Genomic DNA, 24,060 nt, shown 5'->3' on the forward strand with positions numbered 1-24,060 from the left:
AGGGGGAGAGAATTCTGAAGTAGGCTGCCTGCTGAGCACAGATCCCAACACCAGGACCAATCCCAGGACACTGAGATCGTGATCTGAGGGAAAATAGTCAGCCACTTAACCAAACTAAGTCACCTAGGAGCCCCAAATCTTTTTTTCTTTTTGATTAGTTTTCTGCATACCTACTACTGTCAGTTTTTTCCTTGCATTCTAATTCCAATGTAATATCACACATGGTAAAATATACTAGACAATCTATCAGTTCCTTTCATTTTGTTGATCTTATCCAGACTACTTCAGCTTTCTGGTCGGTCCTCTATGTAATGGAATGAATACTCAAGACTGCTACACAACTGGCATTCTGGATTTCTCTTCACTCATTCTAGAAACAACCAGTTCCTATGTTATATTCTATGCCTTTCTTTTGGATGGCTTATTCCTCAATTTTGGTGAATTTATCATTAAGGTGCTTCCCAAGAAAAAGACAATGAAAGACAAGTATGTTTTGAGACTTCAATATATCAAACTATCTTTAGTCTACACTGACACCTCAGCTAGGAATAGAATTTAGAAATAAATTTTCATTCAAAACTTCTCTGTCACTGCTTCATTGTCCTAGCTTCCCATATATATCTCTGTTGAGAAACGAGGACATTCTTACCCCAGTTCATTTAAGGGACCCATTTCCCACACTTCCAATGCCATTTCTTTTGGCGCTTTTCCTCATGTTTAGAAACCAAACATGCCTTACTGTGGATCTTTTTCCATTCATTGTTAGGATGTTCAATAGGCTCTCAAAGTAGAATGTCCTTAAGTGTCCCAAATTATTTTCTTAATACTTTGTCTCATTGCATTTTCTTTAAGTTCCTATTAGGGGTGCTTGGGGGGCTCAACTGGTTAAATGACTGACTCTTGATCTTGGCTCAAGTCACTATCTCAAGGTCGTGAATTTGAGTCTTACATCAGGCTCTGTGCTCCGTGAAGAGCCTGCTTGAGATTCTCTCTCCTTCTCCCTCTGCCCCTTTTCCAGTTTATGCTATCTCTAAAATAAAATCTTTAAAAACTTCCTATTAGGTGTTGACATTTTGGAGTGATCCCGTAATTTTAAAAGATTTTATTTATTCATGAGAGAGACAGAGAAAGGAGGCAGAGACATAGGCAGAGGGAGACACAAGCTCCCTGCAGTGAGCCTAATGTGGAACTCGGTCCCAGGACCCCAGGATCACAACCTGAGCTGAAGGCAGACACTCAACCACTGAGCCACCCAGGCAACTATTTATGGTTTACTTTTTGAAGTTCAAATGTTTTAGCTAAATTTTAAGCATTATAATAACTTACAAAATCTGGTTTTATAAAGCATTCTGTACTTTTCTCATGGACACAATAGCTGTATCTTATCTTTGAAAACGTTTTTTTTTCAGATTTTCATCTGCCTGTACTGATCTTGTTTTGGTCTTGATCATTAGTGTTGGGGCAATTTTCATAAATCTGATGATTCTTGGGGGCACCTGGGTAGCTCAGTCAGTTAAGTGATTGACTCTTGATTTCAGCTCAGGTCATGATCTCAAGGCTATGAAACTGAGCCTCACATTGGGCTCTGTGTTCAGTGCAGAGTCAGCTTGAGATTATCTCATTCCCTCTTTCCCCACTTTTGTGTGTTAAAATATATAAATAAAATCTTTTTAAAAAATCTGGTAATTCTTGAGTTTGTTCATACTTTGAGGTTCAGCTCAGGTCTGGATCTCACAGTCATGAATTTAAGCCCCACACTAGGCTCTATGCTGGGCATGAAGACTACTTAAAATAAAAAAAAAAAGGATCCAATCTCCTTTTCCCTGAGACATAACTGTCAGCATTCTAAAACTAGTAATCTATTATCCAAGTATACAGAATTTTACTTTTATTTTTTTTTTTAAGATTTTATTTATTCATGAGAGACACAGAGAGAGGCAGAGAGATACAGGCAGAGGGAGAAGCAGGCTCCATGCAGGGAGCCCGATGTGGGACTTGATCCAGGGACTCCAGGATCACACCCTGAGTCAAAGGCAGATGCTCAACTGCTGAGCCACCCAGGCATCCCAGTATACAGAATTTTAATTGATCTTCATTTTCAATGTAACTGGCATCTCAGTTTGAAAACCTATTTTAAATTCTCAAAAGAGTACTTCTCCTTCCATAGAAGATAGAGATAAGCTATTTACCTAACTGGGTAGAAAGGAATATATTTTCAACAAATACCCACTCCCAGCCCAACTCTCATATCCACATTCTGCAAGATCTATTCTGTCCCATTTCTAAGTCTGGGTTTTAAGGAACAAATCATCTCCCTTGCAAAATAAACACTCCTGTAAACAATTAGGTCCGAACTACATCTAATATACTAAATCAGGTTCTATTCCTCTATCTTCCAAAAAGTATTTTTAAAAATATTTAAGTAATGTCTACACCTAACATAGGGCTCAAACTCACAACCCTGACATCAAGAGATGTATATACTGATTGAGCCACCTAGGCACCCCCTTGAAAAAAGTATTTTGACATTGTTTTATTTTCCATGGTCTCTATTGATTTCCATTTTTAAAAAAGATTTTTATTTATTCATGAGAGACAGAAAGAGAGGCAGACACAGGCAGAGGGAGAAGGCTCCATGCAAGGATCCCAATGTGGGACTCGATTCTGAGATCCCAGGATCATGCCCTGAGCCAAAGGCAGACGCTCCATGGCTGAAATACCCAGGTATCCCTGATTTCCACTTTTAAAAATGTCATTTCAGTTGAGTTTTAGGAGAAGCTAGTATTAAAAGCATTTGTGGTACTCATCATGTTTAATCAGAAGCCCATGCAGCATAATGTGTAACTGAAAACAATCTACACATCCAATAGGGTAACTGATATGTAAAATATGATAACCCTATTCAATGGCTATCCTTAGCCAAAGTTTTTACATAAAATTTTAGTCAAGAGCTGTGATTGGGCAGTCCCGGTGGCACAGAGGTTTAGCACCGCCTGCAGCCCAGGGCGTGATCCTGGAGACCCTAGATCGAGTCCCATGTCAGGTTCTCTGCATGGAGCCTGCTTCTCCCTCTGCCTGTGTCTCTGCCTCTCTCTCTCCCTCTGTGTCTCTATGAATAAATAAAAATCTTAAAAAAAAAAAAAAAGCCGTGACTATCAGTTTTTAAAAGGTGAATATTGGCAATCATACACTATTACCTGCATAAAAACAGTACATTAAAATAAAATAATACTCCAGGATATTAAGTAAATTCTAGGAGGAAATAGGATTAGGACCTTTTTTAAAATTTCTTTTTTAAGTCTAACTTTCCTGAATTAGCACATTTTTATCACACACACACACACACACACACACACACACTTTAAAAAACAAAGTAAGAAGTGTAGTGGATAGTCTGGGCAAGTAAAGACCTCATTTTTTTGTATCTGCAATTTGAAGGACTGCAGAGTTTTCAGACCAATTTTAGCATTATGGAAGCCAAGAGCAAAATTGGGTGTATTAAAGAATAAAGAAAAGGTTAAGGAAAGAAACTATTCAGGAAGCAGCATTTTGTAAGTGTGGCAAAGTAGGGAAAAGAGAAAAGCATAAAGTTTAATGGAAAAAGGCATTGGGAAAAAAACTGCTGGATGATGGAAAAAAAAATCTAATGACCATGAAAAGTAATAAAGAGTATAAGGAGGTATATCTGGGAGAAGCTTCTCAAAGACCCAGTGAAGAAAATACTAATCTACTCAAGAGAGTTGGGGATAGAAGGTTAGAGCACATTTTGAGCACATTAAGAAAATTACCAAATATTTAGGGCTCAGGTTTTTGGTTGGACTCTCTACATGGATGTCTTCCAACATAGCATTTCTTTCCCTTCCTATCCTGCCCTCCTCAGATTTTTTATTTTTTTAAAAGGGGAGGCATCTCTTTTTTTTTTTTTTTTTTTAATTTATTGAGAAGAGAGAGAGGCAGAGACACAGGCAGAGGGAGAAGCAGGCTCCATGCAGGAGCCTGACGTGGGACTTGATCCCGGGTCTCCAAGATCACACCCTGGGTTGCAGGTGGTGCTAAACCGCTGCACCACCAGGGCTACCCCCTCCTCAGATTTATAACTAACTTCATCCTTTACTATATTTTGCCTTTTCTATCTCCCTTTCATAGTATCTCTCCCTTACATCTTCACCTAATTATTATCCCAATCTAATTATCATAATTTCCTTATTTCAGTTTACTTTTTTTTTTTTTAAAGATTTTATTTATTTATTCATGAGAGACAGAGAGAGAGAGGCAGAGACACAGGCAGAAGAAGCAGGCTCCATGCAGGGAGCCCGACATGGGACTCGATCCCAGGTCTCCAGGATCACACCCTGAGCTGCAGGCGGCGCTAAACCGCTGTGCCACCAGGCCGCCCTTATTTCAGTTTACTTATTCCTTATCTCTACTTCAGTTCCAAAGCAATTTCTGCTCCAATGAATATGATGTCCCTTATCTATACATGTCCTGCCCCGAAGTCACCCTACTTTCTCAATGCTTTCATACATGGAACAGCCCTCCCTCAACCTAAATTCCACTGTAGATCTTCCTCAATTTATGATAGAATTACATGCCAATAAAACAATAGTAAACTAAAAATATAAATTGAAAATGCACTTAATATACCTAATATCACAGCTTATATATATATTTTTTGAGAGGAAGTGAGTGATAGAGAGTACCAGTGGGGGAAGGGACAGAAGGAGAAGCTGATTCCCTGCTGAGCATAGAGCCAGACTCAGGGCTCAATCCCAGGACCCTGGGATCACCCCTGAGTCAAAGGTAGACGCTTAACAGACTGATCCACCTACGTGCCCCAGTTTAGCCTATTTTATTTTTTAAAAGATTTTATGTATTTATGAGAGACACGGAAAGAGAGAGAGAGGCAGAGACACAGACAGAGGGAGAAGCAGGCTCCATGCAGGGAGCCTGACGTGGGACTCGATCCCAGGACTCTAGGATCAGGCCCTGGGCTGAAGTAGGCGCTGAGCCACCGGGGCTGCCCAATTTAGCTCATTTTAAATGTGCTCAAAACACTTACATCAGCATATAGCTGGGTAAAATAATCTAACATCAAACCTATTTTATAATAAAGTGCTGAATATATCAAGTAATTCATTGAATACAGTACTGAAGGGAAAAACAGGATGGCTATTACATATACAGAATGGTTCTAAGTATTATTTACCTTCATCAAGTGGCTAACTGGGAGCTGCATGCAGCTACTGCCACTGCCCAGCATAACAAGAGAGTATCATACTGCATACCACTAACACAGGAAAAAGTCTTAATTCAAATCTCAATGTGTAGTTTCTAATGAATGCATACTGCTTTTACACCATCATAAGGTTAAAAAAAAAAAGTAAATCAAGCCATTCTAAGTCAGGGATCATCTGTACTAAATGAAGGTTATGGATAAAATTAGGGATACTATACGTAATTGTGGAACAGAAATGTAATTAATGTAGGTATTACAAAGCCTAAAGTTACTTACAGATATAAGTCTATGACTTAGAGACCTGGAAGTAATCTAAAAATGAAAACCAGAAACATTTTAAATCTGTTGTCTCAATGGATTAGTACTACAGGTAGGAAGAGGATTAGAGATTTCCCATTATAAATTCTTCACTACTTCTGGTTCTTAAAACTAAATGTTTATCATTTGGAAGCATATTTTTTAAAGGAAAATAAACCGTGTTAGTAATCACCTCAGCTGGGGTGCCTGGGTGGCTCAGTGGTTGAGCATCTGCCTTTGGCTTACATCATGATCCTGGGGTCCTGGGATGGAGTCCCACACTGGGCTCCCCACAGGGAGCCTGCTTCTCCCTCTGTGTTTCTGGTTCTCTGATGAATAAATAAAAAACCTTAAAAAAATCATCTCAGCTATTACCCTGAATTTATTTATTTATTTTTTAAGATTTTATTTATTCGTGAGAGAGAGGCAGAGGGAGAAGCAGGCTCCAAGCAGGGAGCCGGACATGGGACTCAATCCCAGGTCTCTAGGATCATGCCCAGGGACAAAGGTGGTGCGCTAAAACGCTGAGCCACCTGGGCTGCCTGTTACTTCTTTTTTTTTTTTTTAATTTTTATTTATTTATGATAGTCAGAGAGAGAGAGAGAGGCAGAGACAGAGGCAGAGGGAGCAGCAGGCTCCATGCACCGGGAGCCCGACGTGGGATTCGATCTCGGGTCTCCAGGATCGCGCCCTGGGCCAAAGGCAGGCGCTAAACCGCTGCGCCACCCAGGGATCCCCCCGTTACTCTTTTTTTAAAAAAGTAAACTCTAGGGCAGCCCTGGTGGCTCAGCGGTTTAGCGCCGCCTTCAGCCCAGGGTGTGATCCTGGAGACCCAGGATCGGGTCCCACATCAGGCTCCCTGCATGGAGCCTGTGTCTCTGCCTCTCTCTCTGTATCTCTCATGAATAAATAAATAAAAATCTTTAAATAAATAAATAAATAAATAAATAAATAAATAAATAAATAAATAAGCTCTACACCCAACGTGGGGCTTGACTGACGACCCCAATATCAAGAGTCACATACTCTACCTAGTGAGCCAGCAAGGTGCTCCAAATCTGTTTTTGTCTTTTGATTTTATTTCTATGTCATGACATCTTAAGGTTAATCTGAAAGGAGCTACACATCTCCTCATATACAAAGACAGATGGAATGATGCATTTATGAATCAAAGCACCTATAGTGGAATAAAATATTAAAATAAAAATAAAACAAATGGAATAAAATGGCTTTCAGGGCTAATTAGATTTTTGTGGTTTAAATGACCATTTTCTATGTGTTCCATAAACCAAGAAAATTGCTATTTATTCTATTACTCCAAAGACAGAGAAAAGTATGTTTGGTGCATGTGAAGTAACTTCAACTGAAGTCATGGAACCTTACAGTTGAAGCTAGTTTATCAAACATTCTGTTCACTTCATACCATTGATTTGACTGGTTTGGGTACACTTTCCTTGAAGACCTTACTCCCACCTGAACTGCTTTTCCTTTTCATGCTTGCAAATGATCCCTCCATATTTCCTATTTTCAAGGAAAACAAGAATAGCATTATAGGTCTTAAAATGCTACCGAGTTTAGTAGGCACATAGAAATACAATACCATGGGGTTTCTACAACAAAACCCCTGTGACTCTAGGTATCCAACTCATGTCATTCATCTCATAATATAATGCAAACAATAATGTGCACAAAAAGGAAAAATGTATTTCACATATTAAAAACTGAGGAATAAATACAGTAACTAAAGAGCTGTATGTTAGCTGTGTAAGTGAAGAAAAGGCCTGTGGGGGGGGAAAAAAAAAAGGCCTGTGACTAGTTGCTCTTACATCAAGTTAGTCATATTCTGTACATGCAGCAAAGCTTTTATGCTGTAAATGAGAAACAAAGTATTAGGTATATTAACTCTGTAAGAAAATACTTTGGGTGTCTCAAATGTCCAGTTTTATTGTATTTGTTTTACCTATATGTATTTATAAAAGGCTCTATATATTGTACACTGAGTATTTAAACAGCTTGGCCTTCTTGATTTTGGTTCTGTATCTTATTAAAAGGTCAGTTTACAACAGGGAGATTAAATAGAATAAAGTTGTGCTTTAATGTCTTTTTACTAAAATTAAATGGGGTAAAAGGAACATTACAACATGAATACATGAGTAGATAGTATATTACTATAGGACATTACTTCTAAAAGGCATTAGAGAATTCATGTTATTTCACTGAAAATTTTCAATTCTTCAATGATTGAAACAAAACACATACCAAGTGTTTACTACCCTTGAATCTGACCATCTTTTGCTAGGGGTTGGTATGAGACCTCACTTGAATTCCATCTGTTATTCTTGATTTAATATGTAAAGATCCAGCTTGCTCCATGAAAAGAGCACTTCATACTGGTATTCCAGTCAGGAGGAATTCCATCTCCAGGCTACAGAAAAGTCATAGGTCTGCTGAGAGCTGGTTATGAATGCCCTAGAGACATAAAGTAACAATCAGTTTTGCCATGTGAAAAAACTAGTACAAAACCTAACCAATAGAGCTTTTTTTAAATTATCAGTATTGGAGGCAGGGGGTAATCCAAGGATAGTAACCCAGGACTTCCTGAAACAATTCAGTCTTTTCCATGGGAACGGGCACCTTCTTTCCAGAATGACTTGTGTGCATATATGAAAACAGAATAAACATTACTTTCAGTACCAACTCACTCTGGATTACTCTGTATTTTGGATTAGAACCTAGCCAAATAATGTTCTATTTTCAAATAAATAACTTTAATTAAACAGTTTCAACACATTTTTAAATTCAAGGATCCAATATAATTTATCTCATTTATCATCATATCCTCATCACTATGAACCTTGTCTAGGAGACAGATCTACCTGGTTCTTTTTCTTGCTCAAAGTAATGTGGAAGCTTAACTGCCTATCCTTAGAGGAGTACCCAGAAAGAAGATATAAACCATTTTCAGGGGAAAACATGCATGCATTTATTTTTAAGAATTCCCAGTAAGGGGGGAAAAAAAATTCAACATCTTTAAAAATGTGTTTATTTTTAAAAAAATCAGTTGTGTACAAAAGTGTTTCGTAGTTTTTAATTCTCAAGACAAATACCCAACCCTCCACCCACAGCCCACCCTGCTTCAATGGTCTTTCTGGTAACCCTCCCATTTTCCCCTTACAGGAAGTTAATGGCTCAGAATAGACCCTCCTACAGAATTTATCATCACTAACAGATTGTTTAGAATAGAGATCTAGAGAAGCTAACAAGCAAGGTTCTTTTCTCAGTGAGGTTAATGAGAATCCCTATAATGGCAGTAGACTTCCAGCAGACACCACAACAAAGCACCATCAATTGCTGAAAGCTAAAAAATAGATATTATTTTCAATAGCATTTCATTTTCTATTGGAAAAGTCTTTAAATTACATTAAATAAGTCTCTTTCCCCCCAAAGAAATAGTCTAGCTTTTATTATGATGCCTGTAAAAAGTAGGTAACAGCAAGCACACAAGGATCGTTTAACAGCACAGTGCAATGATTTGTATTCACTCACCCCCTAGAACCAAACTGATAAAACTGTGCCACACCTGATATATATAGCAGCATGGTTGAAATAACCAAGCAAAAGGTGACACATTCACAACTTACATTTAGGTGAAGATCACAGGTTTATGAGGGTAGATCAGTCCAATAAAGCAGTAACAGAACAAACAGGACAAGGGAGATACTAACATTCCCCTATCCCTATGCCACAAGATTTTTGATCCATATTGCAACAGTGCAAACAGAACATGTGACATTATATGTTAGACACGGCAGAAAAGTAACATTGGGAAAAGGCTATTTATCAGTAAATACTTCAAGTTACCTTCTTCCCCAGTGATAGCAAACAGCTGATGTTAAGCATTTATATTAAACTGGTACTAAAGGAATGGAAATGCGAATTTTTAAAATCAATGGTTTGTACCCTGGAATTGAAATTTCTTTAACTAGAAAAAGTGATTAATACAACATCATTTTGTAAAAGTCCATGAAATAAAGTTAACTGTAAACAGACGGCTTCCTTTATCATCATATCCAAACATTGTTTCCATCTATGTACAAGAAAGTATACCTGACTCCAAAGCTTCCCTGCCTGAATCCATCTTAAATTTTTAAAACAAAAATGCTTTATTTTTTCCTGTGTTGCTATAAGTACTGTGGGAACATTATCATATCCCTACTGCAGAGTTTTAAAAGCTCAAATCAGGCATACACTTATAGCCAAGATCTGCTTTTCATAGCGATAAACTTATTAATAAGCAGCCTAAACAGTAACACAATATGCTGCAATCTATAGTGCATAAATAAGCAATATCCACTTTAACTGCCAATTCTTTCTCATAGATACTTTAAAAATTATTTTTGCATAGTTTTAAGCGCCACCAACAATCGTGAAATACTTCCAAAAAAAAAAAGTCAGTCTTACTTTCATTTCATAGATTACTCTCCTCAAAAGAAAAATACCCAGAATCCAAACATATATATATACTTGAATGTATTATGTGTTTAAGTAAACCACAGTCACAATTCCAAATATTTCGGGGAGCCAACTCAAAGAATTTAATTTAGTACAAAGTTCCTCAAATATTTATATACCACCTACTTTATACTTACTTGGGTGACAAATTGCTATTCATTCATTCAGTCAGTAATCTGTACTGAAATACTATACAACTAAGTATTTGTCTTTTTAAAAGTTGGGGACATACCCAGGAAACACCCAATTATAATAAAAGCCTACTGGAATATCAGTGACCTCTAGCAAATCTGCCTGCCCTAAATGAGGTATCATTTAATATATATATATATATGCATTAAATATATATATATTTAACCATCATTTTTGAGGCCTTTACAACTGATGAATCACAAAAAAGTCAGAAATATAAAAATAATTTCCACCAGGGTATCTTTTCTCTAGACCTGCACTTTTAGTGTCCTTTTCCCAAACACGTTAAGACCAGAGGGGGAAAAACTGCCTTAATTTTTATGTTTGGGGAAATACATTTATCTGTAGAAGAGTGAAAAACAAGAAACTGAAAGACGGTGGGAAATGCACCAGAAAAGAGAGAGGGATTATCACATTTAATGTAAAGGAGGTAAGTAAATTTTTGAAATGAAAATGCATTATGGAGAACCTCTCATACCAAATATTATTCTTTTCAATTTCCTGGGCACTGAGGATGTTTAAGTATAGTTGGATGAGATTACCTATGGGGCTAATGTGCATAAAAATCAAAGGCAAGGTATAAAGGTATAGCTGCCTCCAAGAGCTAAGTATGTAATGCTTGACCTTAGTAACCTCTGAGTTCATTCTCTTTTTCTAACCACAGGACAATTAAATATACCCTGATAATATAGGCAAATAGTTAATTGGGTAGATGTGTTTGATATTTAAAATAATCCAAATATTACCAAACCAACCCTCCACTAAAACAAAACAAAACAAAACAAAACAAACTAACCAATAGTGGAACAAAGCTGCCCACATTTTCACACAATCCCAACCTTACTTCAAAATATAAAGAAAAGTACAAGGTTTTAGCTATTTAAAATAAATAAAGAAAAATCTTGTTTCCTTTGGCATCTTTAGAAAGTAACTAAACTATAACAATTAAAGGAGGTGATTGTATAAAGAAATTTATGCTTAAGCAAATATATAGGGGAAAAAAACATAGCAACTTGTGTTTAGTATGCAATAATATCAACTACAAGAGTTTACTATTAATTAGGAAAGCCTTACAAGTTTTTGGAAGAACCTTCACATCTTTAATATTACAATATATTTAATAATGGTTCTTTTATTGCTTCTAAGATTATGGAGAAGTCAAATGAAATTATGCTGAATTTATGGTTCAAAACTATTTTCCAAACACTTAATGATTATAATTTAGGATAAATAACACTTGAAGAAAGCAAACCTTTTATAAATATGACTTTCAATATACAGCCTTACTTTAATTCATTCTCATTCCATTACATTTTTGTTATTCTGCATTGGTCCTGAAAATTTAATAAGAACTGTTTCTATGTATAGAACTGCCTGCATAAATCCATTTCAGTCTTCATAAAATGGTCACATTAGTGTTTGAGCTTGCAAAACTAATAATTTTCAAACTTTTGAACTTAGAATGAAATGTAACTTTAATACGAATAGAAAGTCTGACTATGTACAAGAAAAGGTAAAGTTTTCAATTCTCATATTATCAGAAACATCATAAAGAAAGCTAGATTTATAACACACTTCTATTCCTATGTGTATCTGAAGTATGTACAGTAGAACACCACACAGCTTTCATGTGTCAATAGGGGCAAATGCAATCAAGAGTGACTTTTAAAGTACCTGATAAAGTAATCTCTGTAAAGCCAAAATTAGGCTAAAAAACTGCCAATAGTTGATTGCATCATTTCAAGTTCTCAAAGAAAATTTCATCAGTTTAAAAATAGAAAGATGTCAAATTCACTGAAAAATTAAGTTAGGTTCTTTCATTAAATCTTGGGAATACTGCAACAAGTATTTACTATTTTTGCAAGAGGAACAAAATTGGCAGCTCCATTTTTACATTATTACTCACATTGGAAAGTTTTAAGAGTGAAGAGCTATAACAAAACATTCCAAATGTATGACCTAAAAATGGAGCAAGGGATACTGTCCCTCGGCATATTTCCCCACCAAATATAGAGAAATTTACTATTAGAATATTAGCTGTGTGTGGTAAGAAGGGGAAAAATAGATATGGTGTCCTAGTCTGTTGACAAGGACAAAAAGGCTCTGAATAGGTCACCATCTTCAATTCTGGATAAATCTCATATTAAGAATTCTCAAATGCTTAAAATGGTGGTCTTTTCAGCTACCCATCCTAAGAAGTCAAGTACAAGCATGCAAGTAAATTCACAGGCACAGAGGATCCATGTTAAAAACAGTTAAGGTAGCTGTGATGCAACACCAACAATTTGAATGGCCCTGACACACTCAAAATATTATCTTAATTATTCAACGAAATCCTGAAGCAAACTCTTGCTAGTCTTGGTACACTGCTAAACACTAAAGTAGCATGTTTTTTCCATGGTTTTAGCTTAGCTCAAAGAATTTTTACACTATTAAGAAAAAAAAAATTAAAGTATTTCCCCTTTTTAAATTTACACAGACGTTTAATTAGCTTTATTTACAGAGCAGGGATTTTTTTTTTCAGTCTCCAATGGTGCCTAGATAACATCATTAGGCAAGAATGCCAGTTTAAAAGAAATCTATGCAGAATCCTAAAAATAACAGATGTTGATGCTCCTCAAGAAGGGGCAAGCTTGACTATATCAGCAGCTCTTTCTCTATGCCTCAGTTACTCAGAAGCAATTCTGTTGCAGTCTCTACATCCCATGATTTTGAAGACAAGGCCACTATTACCGCATTCTGTAGGGAAGAAAGGGGACAAAAAAAAAAATCAAATCTCAAAATATTTTTAAAATACTGAATCATGCACTGTCTTCATATTGAAAAATCACACCTTGTATCTGTAGTGCATAACAAGCTTCTAAACCAATGACTGGAATTAGCCAAAGGAAAAAAAAATCACTGATTATAATAACAGAAGAAAGTTTATAAAACCTGATTTATAGCATCTTTGAACGACTTTTGTCAGCCAAGGATTTGCAGCAATAATTTGAAATCAATAACTACATCAGAAAAGCAAGCTTTTTGGTACTTACCCTATCAAAGCCCATAGCACATAGGTTTTCTATTTTTTTGGTGTATTCTGGACTAGAAACTGGTGCACCAGCATACACATGTGCCCAAAGTCGAGCTGTCTGTTTGAACATTTCGGGATTTTGTTTGTACTATAATGAAGAAAAAAATTGAACAACATGACAATGCAGTCACAATATTCAATACTTAATGACCTAAGAACTGGCTTTTTCTAAGTAAAAATAATTTACATTTAAAATATGATTGATTCTAGGTAGCCCTGGTTGCTCAGGGGTTTAGCATCGCCTTCATCCCAGGGCGTGATCCGGGATAGAGTCCCACATCAGGCTTCCTGCATGGAGCCTGCTTCTCCTCTGCCTGCGTCTCTGCCTCTCTATCTTTCTCTCTCTCTCTTTCTGTCTCTTATGAATAAATAAATAAAATAATAAAATAATAAATAAATAAATAAAATGTGATTGATTCAACTTTCTGTTGCAAACAAGGTCACTCAAGAAAAAAAGTCTGACCTGAAGCTCTGATTCACAAATGTTGACAAAAAAAAAAGAAAAGAAAAAGAGCAATTATACTTACCAATTTTAATCTCCAATTTCAATAGATGTAAGTAACAGAAAACTAATACCAGTGAAGTGATGTACACACATTTTTCTAAACACTGCAAAGTGTCAAACATTATACAACCAAAGAGAATTATTTGCTTCTAAAATTGTAGGGACATTAACTAACAAATGTGACCAACTTTCATATATATATATTTTTAAATTTATTTATTCATGAGAGAGACAAGAGAGAAAGAGAGAGGCAGAGACACAGGCAGAGGGAGAAGCAGGCTCCATGCAGGAACCCGATGCAGAACTCAATCCCGGACCCCAGGATTATGCCCCAAAGCCGAAGGCAGACGCTCAACCACTGAGCCACCCAGGCGAACCAACTTTCATATTAACCACAGCTCAGAATAGAATACAAGTGGACTTTGCTATTTTGCTGAAACTGTATTAGTATACAGTGATTCAAGAAAATACCATGTGCAAAGGCTTTTCAAAAAGATTTTATTTTGGGGGCACCTGGCTGGCTCAGAGGTAAAGCATGCAACTCTTTTATTTGGGGTTTTGAGTTCTGGCTCAATGTTGGGCATGGAGCCAACTTAAAGGAAAAAACAAGATTTTTAAGTAATCTCTACACCCATCATGGAGCTCAAACTTACAATCCTGAGATCAAGAGTTGCATGCTCCACAGACTGAGTCAGTCAACCAGATGCCCTAATATGCAGTATTTTAATTTATACCATGTTTTGAGATGTTTATGAACCCACCATACAGTACTTTTATTTTTTTTAAAAAGATTTTTATTTATTTATTTATTCATGAGAGATACAGAGAAAGAGAGAGAGAGGCAGAGACATAGGCAGAGGGAGAAGCAGGCTCCATGCAGGGAGCTTGACGTGGGACTTGATCCTGGGTCTCCAGGATCACACCCTGGGCTGAAGGTGGCACCAAACCACTGAGCCACCCAGGCTGCCCAGATAAATTTATTCTTAAATACTTTGGAACCAACATTACTTAATAATGGAAGTATATATATATTTAAAATAACTGTTCAATTCACTTTAGTATTCCTTTTAAAAGTACTTTACATGGGGATGCCCGGGTGGCTCAGTGGTTGAGCATCTGCCTTTGGCTCAGGGCCTGATTCTGGAGTGCTGGCATCCCTTGCAGGGAGCCTGCTTCTCCCTCTGTCTATGTCTCTGCCTCTCTCTGTCTGTCTCATGAATAAAGTAAGTAAAATCTTTTGAAAAATAAGTAAAATTATATGTATTGAATATTCTAAGACTGATATGCTTCTATTATATATTAAAATAATACATCTAGTTTCTACTTGTATTAAGAATTCTTGCGAATTCTAAACAAGGAAATATGTCAAATTATCGAACTGTTCTAGGAGCTGGAGAAAGTTCTATGTCCAGCCTCAGCCCATGAGGCTCATAACTCCACAGGAAATCAAAGCTGAGATTTCAAGCCATGCTGACTACCAAAAGCAAACGAACAGCACATATATATAGCATGTAAAACCCTAATTCTAAGCACTCTGAAACAAATATTATATTAATAAGGATACACACAAAATAAGGAGTGAACAGATTTTTTTTCAGATCTTAATTATTCATTCATGAGAGAGAGAGAGAGAGAGAGAGAGGAAGAGAGAGAGGCTAGCCTGATATAGGACGTGACCCCAGGATCACGACCTGAGCCAAAGGCAGATGCTCAACTCTGAGCCACCCAGGTACCCCAGAGCAAACAGCTTTTCAAGGGAAAGGAACAGGTTTATTAATAGGAACCAGGCAGAGGAAACATAGCAGACCAGGTGAACTGACGGGTAGAAATGAATGACATCTTTTTTTTTAAATCTTTTTTTTTAATATTATTTATTTATGATAGTCATACAGAGAGAGAGAGGCAGACACAAGGCAGAGACATAGGCAGAGGGAGAAGCAGGCTCCATGCACTGCGAGCCCGATGTGGGATTCGATCCCGGGTCTCCAGGATCGCGCCCTGGGCCAAAGGCAGGCGCCAAACCGCTGCGCCACCCAGGGATCCCGAAATGAATGACATCTTAAAAAAAGCAGGAGTCCATAAAAAACAGGAGTCCGAGGAATAATAAGAAATTAGGATATGAAGCTGGTTTTGTGGACAGTTCAAATCATGGAAAAACTCTGCAAATCAAAGAATCTGGATTTACCAAGTAGGTGATATCCGAGCTTCTAATAAGTTTTTAGTAGTAAAGTAAGATTTCTACTTTAAAAAGCTCACTGCTATCAAGTAGATAAAGGAAGGGACAGCTATCAGAGCAGTTGAACTAAGACATTTTTTAAAATGTGAACTAAGGCCAATCAGAGAAGTATGAGAGAGATATTGGGAATGGAATCACCAAGAGAAAAGAAGGCACAGAGAATTTCAAGTCTGTGGCTTGGATACTTAACTAAACAAGCGATGGTATCATAGAAGGATGGTCACGTTCGCAGGATTTAAGATTCTTTTTTTTTTTTTAAGATTATTTATTTATTTATTCATGAGAGACACGGAGAGAGAGAGAGGCACAGACATAAGCAGAGGGAGTAGTAGTCTCCATGCAGGGAGCTGATGTGGGACTCGATCCCAGGTCTCCAGGACCACGCCCTGGGCTGAAGTCGGCACTAAACCACTGAGCCACCCGCACTGCCCCAAGGATTCAAGATTCTACATTCAGTTTTGGGAATGCTATGCTGAGTTATCCATGAAACATATATAACTATTCAGTTCTGAACAGGCTCTTGCACTCAAGGAGAGGTAATGCCTAAACATTTTCTCAACTTACAGGTGATAGTATCAGTGTAGATATGATCATCCACGTGACCATATACAACAGTAAAAGTAAAAGGAATGAGGTCTAAACCAAGGAACTCTTTTTAGGAGGAAGAAAAGAAATACTTGTAGGAACTAAGAAGGAACAACTACAACTACCAAGATGAGAAGAGAGTAGTATGTTAGAAGTTAAGAGAAGAAAAAAATTCCAGGTGGGGGACAAAAAAAAAGCTCAGTAAATCCTAATGGCATAGAACAGGGTTTCTCACAGGACCAGATAAGTAAACAAATGGAATTGGTCGTATTCCAATAAAACATTATTTACAAAAACAGTAACTCTAGGTGTAATTTGCGGACCTCTGCCTTGGAGATCACATCAACTGAAAGATCAAAACTAAAAAATATTTATTCCATCTGGCAATTTTAAGATCCTTCGTAACTTTTACACTATGCCACTTCAGTCACAGCAAGAGCTGGTTAAAATTACCAGGGAAGGATTATCACTAAATGGAGGGATGGATAGATAGATACGCACATTATAAAGCACGTATAGTAAAATGCTAATAACAGAATCCAGATGCAGGTAGGAATATGCGTGTTCACTATATAAATCTTTTGACATTGTGCTTGAAAACTTCCATTAATAGTTTTTTAAAAAGCATCATATACTCAATTAAAGTAGTGTATTAAAAATCAGTAGGTTTTCACTATTACATCTGACAAAATAATCTTACCATGAGAAAGAAAACCATTTCCAAATTTAGTCTTTCTAAATAGAACTATGCTCATGTGTAAACACTGCAATCACTACAGTAATAGAAATTCACAGGTAAGTACAAGCAAGTCTTACCTGATTTGCTACTACTGCATCTTGTGGATCATCCGGTTCTGCAGCTGCCAAAAGGGCTTGCAATGACAATAATACCGTGCGGAGAGTCATTGCTGCAGCCCTAAAAAACAAAACAAGAAAATATCTCAGTTAAGAACATGCAGCGTGACAAAAGTTAAGTGATTTTCTGAATATAAAAACTACTGGAGCTAAAAATAATCTAGATTTTTATCTTAATCATATAACTAAGTTATAGAAATTTATATATCTGCCTATCATATTTTTTTCTCCTTGACTTTATAATGAACGAATGAGTCTTTCTATTTCTAAGAGCAATTCAAACCATCCTGAACTGGACTTACTTTTCTTATTGTTGCCAATATCCTTTTGGTCAGCTTTACTCACTGACTTGACTTTCTATCCATTTCTCTAGACATAAAGTAGTAAACTAGTACATGTAATTTTCTTTCAATGTGACTCTAAAAACACATAAGATACCATCAAGCAAATATTCCTTATTTTCAAGAAAGCCTGAAATCATTTCATAACATTCTGAACTAGAGCAAGTTATTTGCTTTAAATATATCAGTTAATTTATGCACCTATATAAAGCAAATATTTATCTAAAAAATGGTATCTACAATCAGCAAGGATTCTTAGCATTTCTGTTAAGGAACTCTTTGATCAATACAGAAATATTTATAAATACAAACACAACAATGAAATACATAAAATGCTGAAGAGTATTAAATAATAAGCCCATTTTATTAAGTCATTTCTACACCCAACGTGGGGCTCAAACTCAAAACCCAGATATCAAGAGTCACATGCTCTACTGACTGAGCTAGCCAGGCACCCCCCAATATACCCATTTTAACCATACAAATTAGATCATTCTAAATCTTTTTCAAATGGATCCTTCATTATAACCATGGAACAGAGAAAATTACTGAGTCACTTTTTTTTCTCAATTTTCCAGGACGTCACCATCCTAGATGATTACAGTAAAAGTTAATTTTTTTTACCAACAACGGACGCCTTAAGGCACTGTATCTCATAAAGTGTAGTTTCACCAACCAGTAGTGTCAACATCACCTGGGGAACTTTAAGAAATGAAAATCTTCAGTCTCATCCCAGACCTACTGAATCACCCAGAAACTCTAGGGTGATTTATAACAAGCACTCCAAGTGATTCGTATGCAACCTAATATCTGAGAAATACTGCTTTAACGGATTACAGTTTGAGCTAATTAAGAAAGGCTGTTCTAGGGGCATGTGGGTGGCCCAGTCAGTTAAGTGTCCAACTCTTGGTTTTAGCTCAGGTAGTGATCTCAGGGTTGTGAGACAGATCCATGTCAGGCTCTCTCAATGCAAAGTCTGCTTAAGATTCTTTCCCTCCCTCTCTAAAATAAATAAATCAAAGAAAAGGAAAGGAAAGGAAAGGAAAGGAAAGGAAAGGAAAGGAAAGGAAAGGAAAGGAAAGGAAAAAGAAAGAAGGAAAAAGAAAGAAAGAAAGAAAGAAAGAAAGAAAGAAAGAAAGAAAGAAAGAAAGAAAGAAAGACTGTTTTAAAACAATATAATAAAATCAGTACACAACTGTAGATCTGTATCTTATATATTAATTAAAAATCACTTACAAATGAACCATCTAAAATGCAATCAGAGTAAAATTTTTTATTGATCAATCTACCCTTTTAGAAAGGCTTACAAGAATAGGAAAAATTGGTCAGAACACAAAAATTAGCTGAAATGCTAAACTAGCATAAAAGAGAACAGAATTTTTTTTAAAGATTTTATACATTTATTTAAAAGAGAAAGAGCACGAGTCAGGGGGGAAAATGAGGGGGGCAGAGGGAGAAGAAGCAGACTCCCCTGAGTACAGAGCCCAATGCAGGGCTCAATCTCAGAACCCTGGGGCTCCCTGGTCAATGGGGAATCTGCTTCTCTCCCTCTACCCCTCCCCCCCTGCTCACGCGCACCCTCTCTCTCTCTCTCTCAAATAAATAAAATCTTAAGTTATATAATTTTTAACTAATACAATTACTTCTTTCAAGGAAATTTATCTGAATACTAAAGAAAAATCTTCATTCAAGGAAGGTTTTTTTTGTTTGTTTGTTTGTTTGACAATTTTATTTGACAGAGTGCACACAGGCACACACAAAAGCAGGGGGAGTGGCAGGTGGAGGGAGAGGGAGAAGCAGGCAGACACTTAAACCAAGACACACAGGCACCCTTCAAGGAAGTATTTCATACTAAAACAATTATTAAACTAACAATAATTTGGGGCACCTGGGTGGCTCCTTCTGTTAAGCACCTGCTTTTGGCTCAAGTCATGATCCTGGGATCTGGAATGGAGCCCCACATCTGGCTCCCTGATCAGTGGGAGGTCTGCTTCTTCCTCTGTCCCTCCCCTCACTCATGCATACTCAGTCAGATGAGTAAATAAAATCTTAAAAAAAAAAAAAAAAAAAACTCACAATAATTTTAAGTTGCAATAAAAATAAGAAAACATAAATAAAAGCTATTTAAATCTCACAAATCTGAGCAAAACCTAATAACACTACATAGCTTTATATATTATATCTCAATAAGCCAAAATATTTTTAAAACTTGAGCCCTCAAAAGCATGAATTTGGATCCTTGTTTTACACATACATAAAAATTAAGTGAAAATGGATCAAAGACCCAAGTGCAAAAGCTAAAATTATACAACTCTTTTTTAAAGATTTTATTTGTTTATTCATGAGAGAGAAGAGAGAGAAAGAGAAGAGAGAGAAAGAGAGAGAGAGAGAGAGAAGCAGACACAGGCAGAGGGAGAAGCAGGCTCCACGCAGGGAGCCCGACATGAAACTTGATCCCAGGTCTTCAGGATCATGCTCTGGACTAAAGAGCGCTAAACCGCTAAGCCACCTGGGCTGTCCCAAATTATCCAACTCTTAAAAGAAAACATAGGGGAAGGCTTCATGACACTGGAGTTGACAATGAGTTCTTGGATAGGACATCAAAAGCACAGGCAACAAAAGAAAAAACAGGGAAATTGGTCTAATAGCAAAATTAATTATGTAGAGAGAAAAACCTCCTATGCAAAGGATAAAATGAAAAGCACGTCAGAGAATGTGAGAAAATATATGCCAATCATTTATCTGATAAAGGGTTAATCTCTGAAATATATAACTCCTATCACTCAACAACAAAACCCAATTAAAAAATAAGAAAGGACCTGAACAAACATTTCTCCAGAGAAGATATACAAATTACCTGATAGGTGCATGAAAAGATGCTTAGTATCACTAACCCTTAGGGAAACAAATCAAATAATGAAATACTACCTCACATCTGTTAGGAAGTTAACAAAACAAAAATAACAGCTGATGGTGAAGATGTGGAGTCATTGGAATCCTTATGCATGGAACAATTACAGAAAACAGTATAGCAATTCTTTAAAAAAAATTAAACATAGAATTACTACATGATCTAACAATTCCACTTCTAGGTACATATCCAAAATAACTGAAAACAGGGACTCAGATATTTGTACACCCATGTTCATAACAAGCATTATTCACAATAGCCAGAAGGTAGAAGTAACTAATTTCCATCAACCCATGAACAAAATGTGGTATATACATACACACAATGGAATATTATTCAGCCTTAAAAAAGGAAGACAAATCAGACACATGCTGCAATGTGAATGAAGCCTGATGACATCTATGTTAAGTGAAGCCAGGAATACTATGATTCACGAAGTACTGAGAAAAGTCAAATTCAGAGAGACAGAAAGTAGAACGGTGGTTGTCATAGGCTGGAGGGTGAGAAAAATGGGAAGTTATTATTTAAAAGGTATAGATTCAGGTTCAAAAGATGAAAAGGTGGAAGGGAGTAGGGTAGAAGGATGAAGAGAGCACAGAGCACATTTTTAGAGTGCTGAAAATACTCTGTACACAATGATGGATACATGTCATCATACAGTTGTTCAAATGCACAGAATAGACAATACCAAGAGTGAATCATAATATAGACAAAAGGACTTTGGGTGACTGAGAGATGTCAATGCAGATTCATCAGCTGCAACAAATTTACCATTCTGATAGAAGATGTTGATAATGGAGGAGGCTATGCATATGTATACGGGAAGTTTCTATACCTTCTTCTCAATTTTGCTGTGAACCTAGTACTGCTTTAAAAAAATTAAGTCCTAGAGACTGGTAGCACGACACTATGAATATACTTAATAATACTCATCTGTACACTTACCACTTACTTGAAACAGTTAAGATTTCATGTTATATATGTCAATTAAAAAAACTAAGATGATAAATTGTGTCATATGTATTTCACAATATAAAAAACTTTTTTTTAAAGTGAGAAGCTCTTCCCTTACAGATTTGTAAATTCTTATTATAATACTTTCTACTTCTTTTATTTATAGTATCTTAATTTGGAATACACAAACTATTATAAACCCCCGGACTTACAACTTCAAAAAATCAGAAACTAAGGACCTAAAGATGAATGCTGAAAGGGACACTTTGCTCTCAATATGGAAGAAAGAAAAAAAATCTTAGATTTGATTCATAACAATCTCAATGAGAAAAAGTTATGTTTTTTTGTATGCTTAAAATTTTTCATAATGAAATATTAGGGGAGGTATTTATCAGCTATTAAGAATTAGTTGGTGGGATCCCTGGGTGGCTCAGTGTGGCGCCTGCTTTTCCCTCTGTGTCCCTCATGAATAAATAAATAAAATCTTAAAAAAATTAGTTGGCTAAAAGATACGTAAATGAAACCTGAAACTAATATTGTATGTCAACTACACTTCAATAAAACAAAAAAATGGACTCAGCTGGTTAAGTGTAGGACTCTGAATTCTCTCCCCTCTCCCTCTCCTTCTGCACCCCTCCCTTAAAACACACACACACACACACACACACACACACACACAATTTAAGAGTGGGTGCAGGTAAAATGAATAAATAAATAAATACTAGATGCTAGAGGGAAAAAATACCCTAAATGCAACGTTTTAAAAAGCTGGACAAAAAATTAATAACCAGTTGTAATTAAATTATTATCAAAGCAAAACCTAGTCTTCTGGCTTTAAATACTGTAGAAAATATAGCATCTTTGATAGTGTAAAGAAATGTGCGTATTTTTTGACTGCTCTACATTAATTTTTAAATCTAAATTTAGTAATGTGAAAAAGTATACAAGTGAAAATACAATCTTTCATTACATTTACTGTTCTTTTTACGTAGTACTGACTAAATTCATAATACACTGAGATTTTTAGGATTGTGTGGAAAAAACAAATCCTAACAGGCAAATAAGAATGTAAAATTTCAAAATGTGTCAGCTAATTTTAATAGTCAGTGGATGATGTACCTTGCAAACCTATCTTCAGTAAATTAATTTTGCTCAGATCTCAATAAACAGTTAAGAGGACTAATTAAATATTTATGCACACAGACTCAGTAGGGCTTTCAATCATCATAAATTAGTTTTGGTTTATTTTGAATTTGATAACAGAATCATACAATATTTGCTTCTTTGTGTCTGGCTTTGGTCACTCAGCATGTCTGTGAGAATTATCCATGTTGTTCATGTTAATATGCTTTTTTCTTTTAAACTGCTGTGTAGCATTTCATTGTATAATTATTCCATTAGTATCCATTTTCTTATTGATAGACATTTGGGTTATTGATTAAATGTGCTATAAATACTCTTGTACAAGTCTTTTAGTGGACAAATGCATTCATCTCTCTTGCATAGAGACCTAGGACTGGAATTGCTAGGCCATATCAAAGGTACATATTTAGCTTTGATGGATACTGCAGGTTGAGTGGTTGAACCACATTCCTACCATCAGAGCACGAGAACTATTTATAAGTGTGTAGTAGTATCTAATTGTAATTTTAATTTGCATCTCCCTGATGACTAATAATGCTAAGCACTGTTTTTCAACCATCTAGGTATTCTCTTAATGCCTGTTCATGTCTTTTAGAAGGACAATATCACTTAAGTACAATTTTTTTTAAAGATTTTATTTATTTATTCATGAGAGACACAGAGAAGAGAGGCAGATATAGGCAGAGGTAGAAGTAAGCTCCATGGAGAGAGCCCGACGTGGGACTCGATCCCAGTCTCCAGGATCACGCCCTGGGCTGAAGGTGGCGCTAAACCACTGAGCCACCTGGGCTGCCCACATTTAAGTACAATTTTTATGTATAGTTGTTTTCTTCTACTTCCCCAGGTAAATAGACACCTATAGTCATAATAGGTTGTCAGTGGAAAAACATCAGAAAATAGTTTCTACATAGGACACATTGTGGAGTTAAAAAAATAAACCATACTAGCATAGAGTTGTTAAACATTAAAGGTAACTCACCATCTACATGTATTAACAAAAGACCAAGACAAATTTTTTCCAGTACACCTAGAAATTACTCAATGTTTATTCAATTTATTTTCTTTTTAAAAAATATTCTATTTATTTATTCAGGAGAGATAGAAGTAGATTCCCCGTGGGGAGCCTGATGTGGGACCTGATTTCAGGATCCCACGATCACGCCCTGAGCCAAAGGCAGACACTCAACGACTGAGCCATCCAGGCATCCCTTGTTTTT

At 36.3% G+C, this 24,060-nt stretch overlaps 1 protein-coding gene across 5 annotated transcripts in view; it reads right to left on the reverse strand.

Annotated features, from left to right (window-relative positions):
• Positions 1 to 8,553: 8,553 nt before the first annotated feature.
• Positions 8,554 to 24,060, reverse strand: part of UBE2K (ubiquitin conjugating enzyme E2 K) — a 126,179-nt gene continuing 110,672 nt past the window's right edge. For 3 of the 5 annotated variants that reach the window (XM_072737858.1, XM_072737860.1, XM_025997852.2), the window contains 3 exons: positions 17,456 to 17,555; positions 13,273 to 13,401; positions 11,256 to 12,976 (listed from right to left, as the gene is read on the reverse strand). In XM_072737858.1, the coding sequence (XP_072593959.1) occupies positions 12,902 to 12,976; positions 13,273 to 13,401; positions 17,456 to 17,555 (304 nt within the window). In that variant the 3' untranslated portion in view covers positions 11,256 to 12,901. Of the gene's footprint in view, positions 12,977 to 13,272; positions 13,402 to 17,455; positions 17,556 to 24,060 lie in introns of all 5 variants that reach the window. The other 2 variants (XM_025997843.2, XM_072737859.1) reach the window with 2 other exon arrangements.

The sequence above is a fragment of the Vulpes vulpes genome, chromosome 14, assembly GCF_048418805.1.
Source record: "Vulpes vulpes isolate BD-2025 chromosome 14, VulVul3, whole genome shotgun sequence".
NCBI lineage: Eukaryota > Metazoa > Chordata > Mammalia > Carnivora > Canidae > Vulpes > Vulpes vulpes.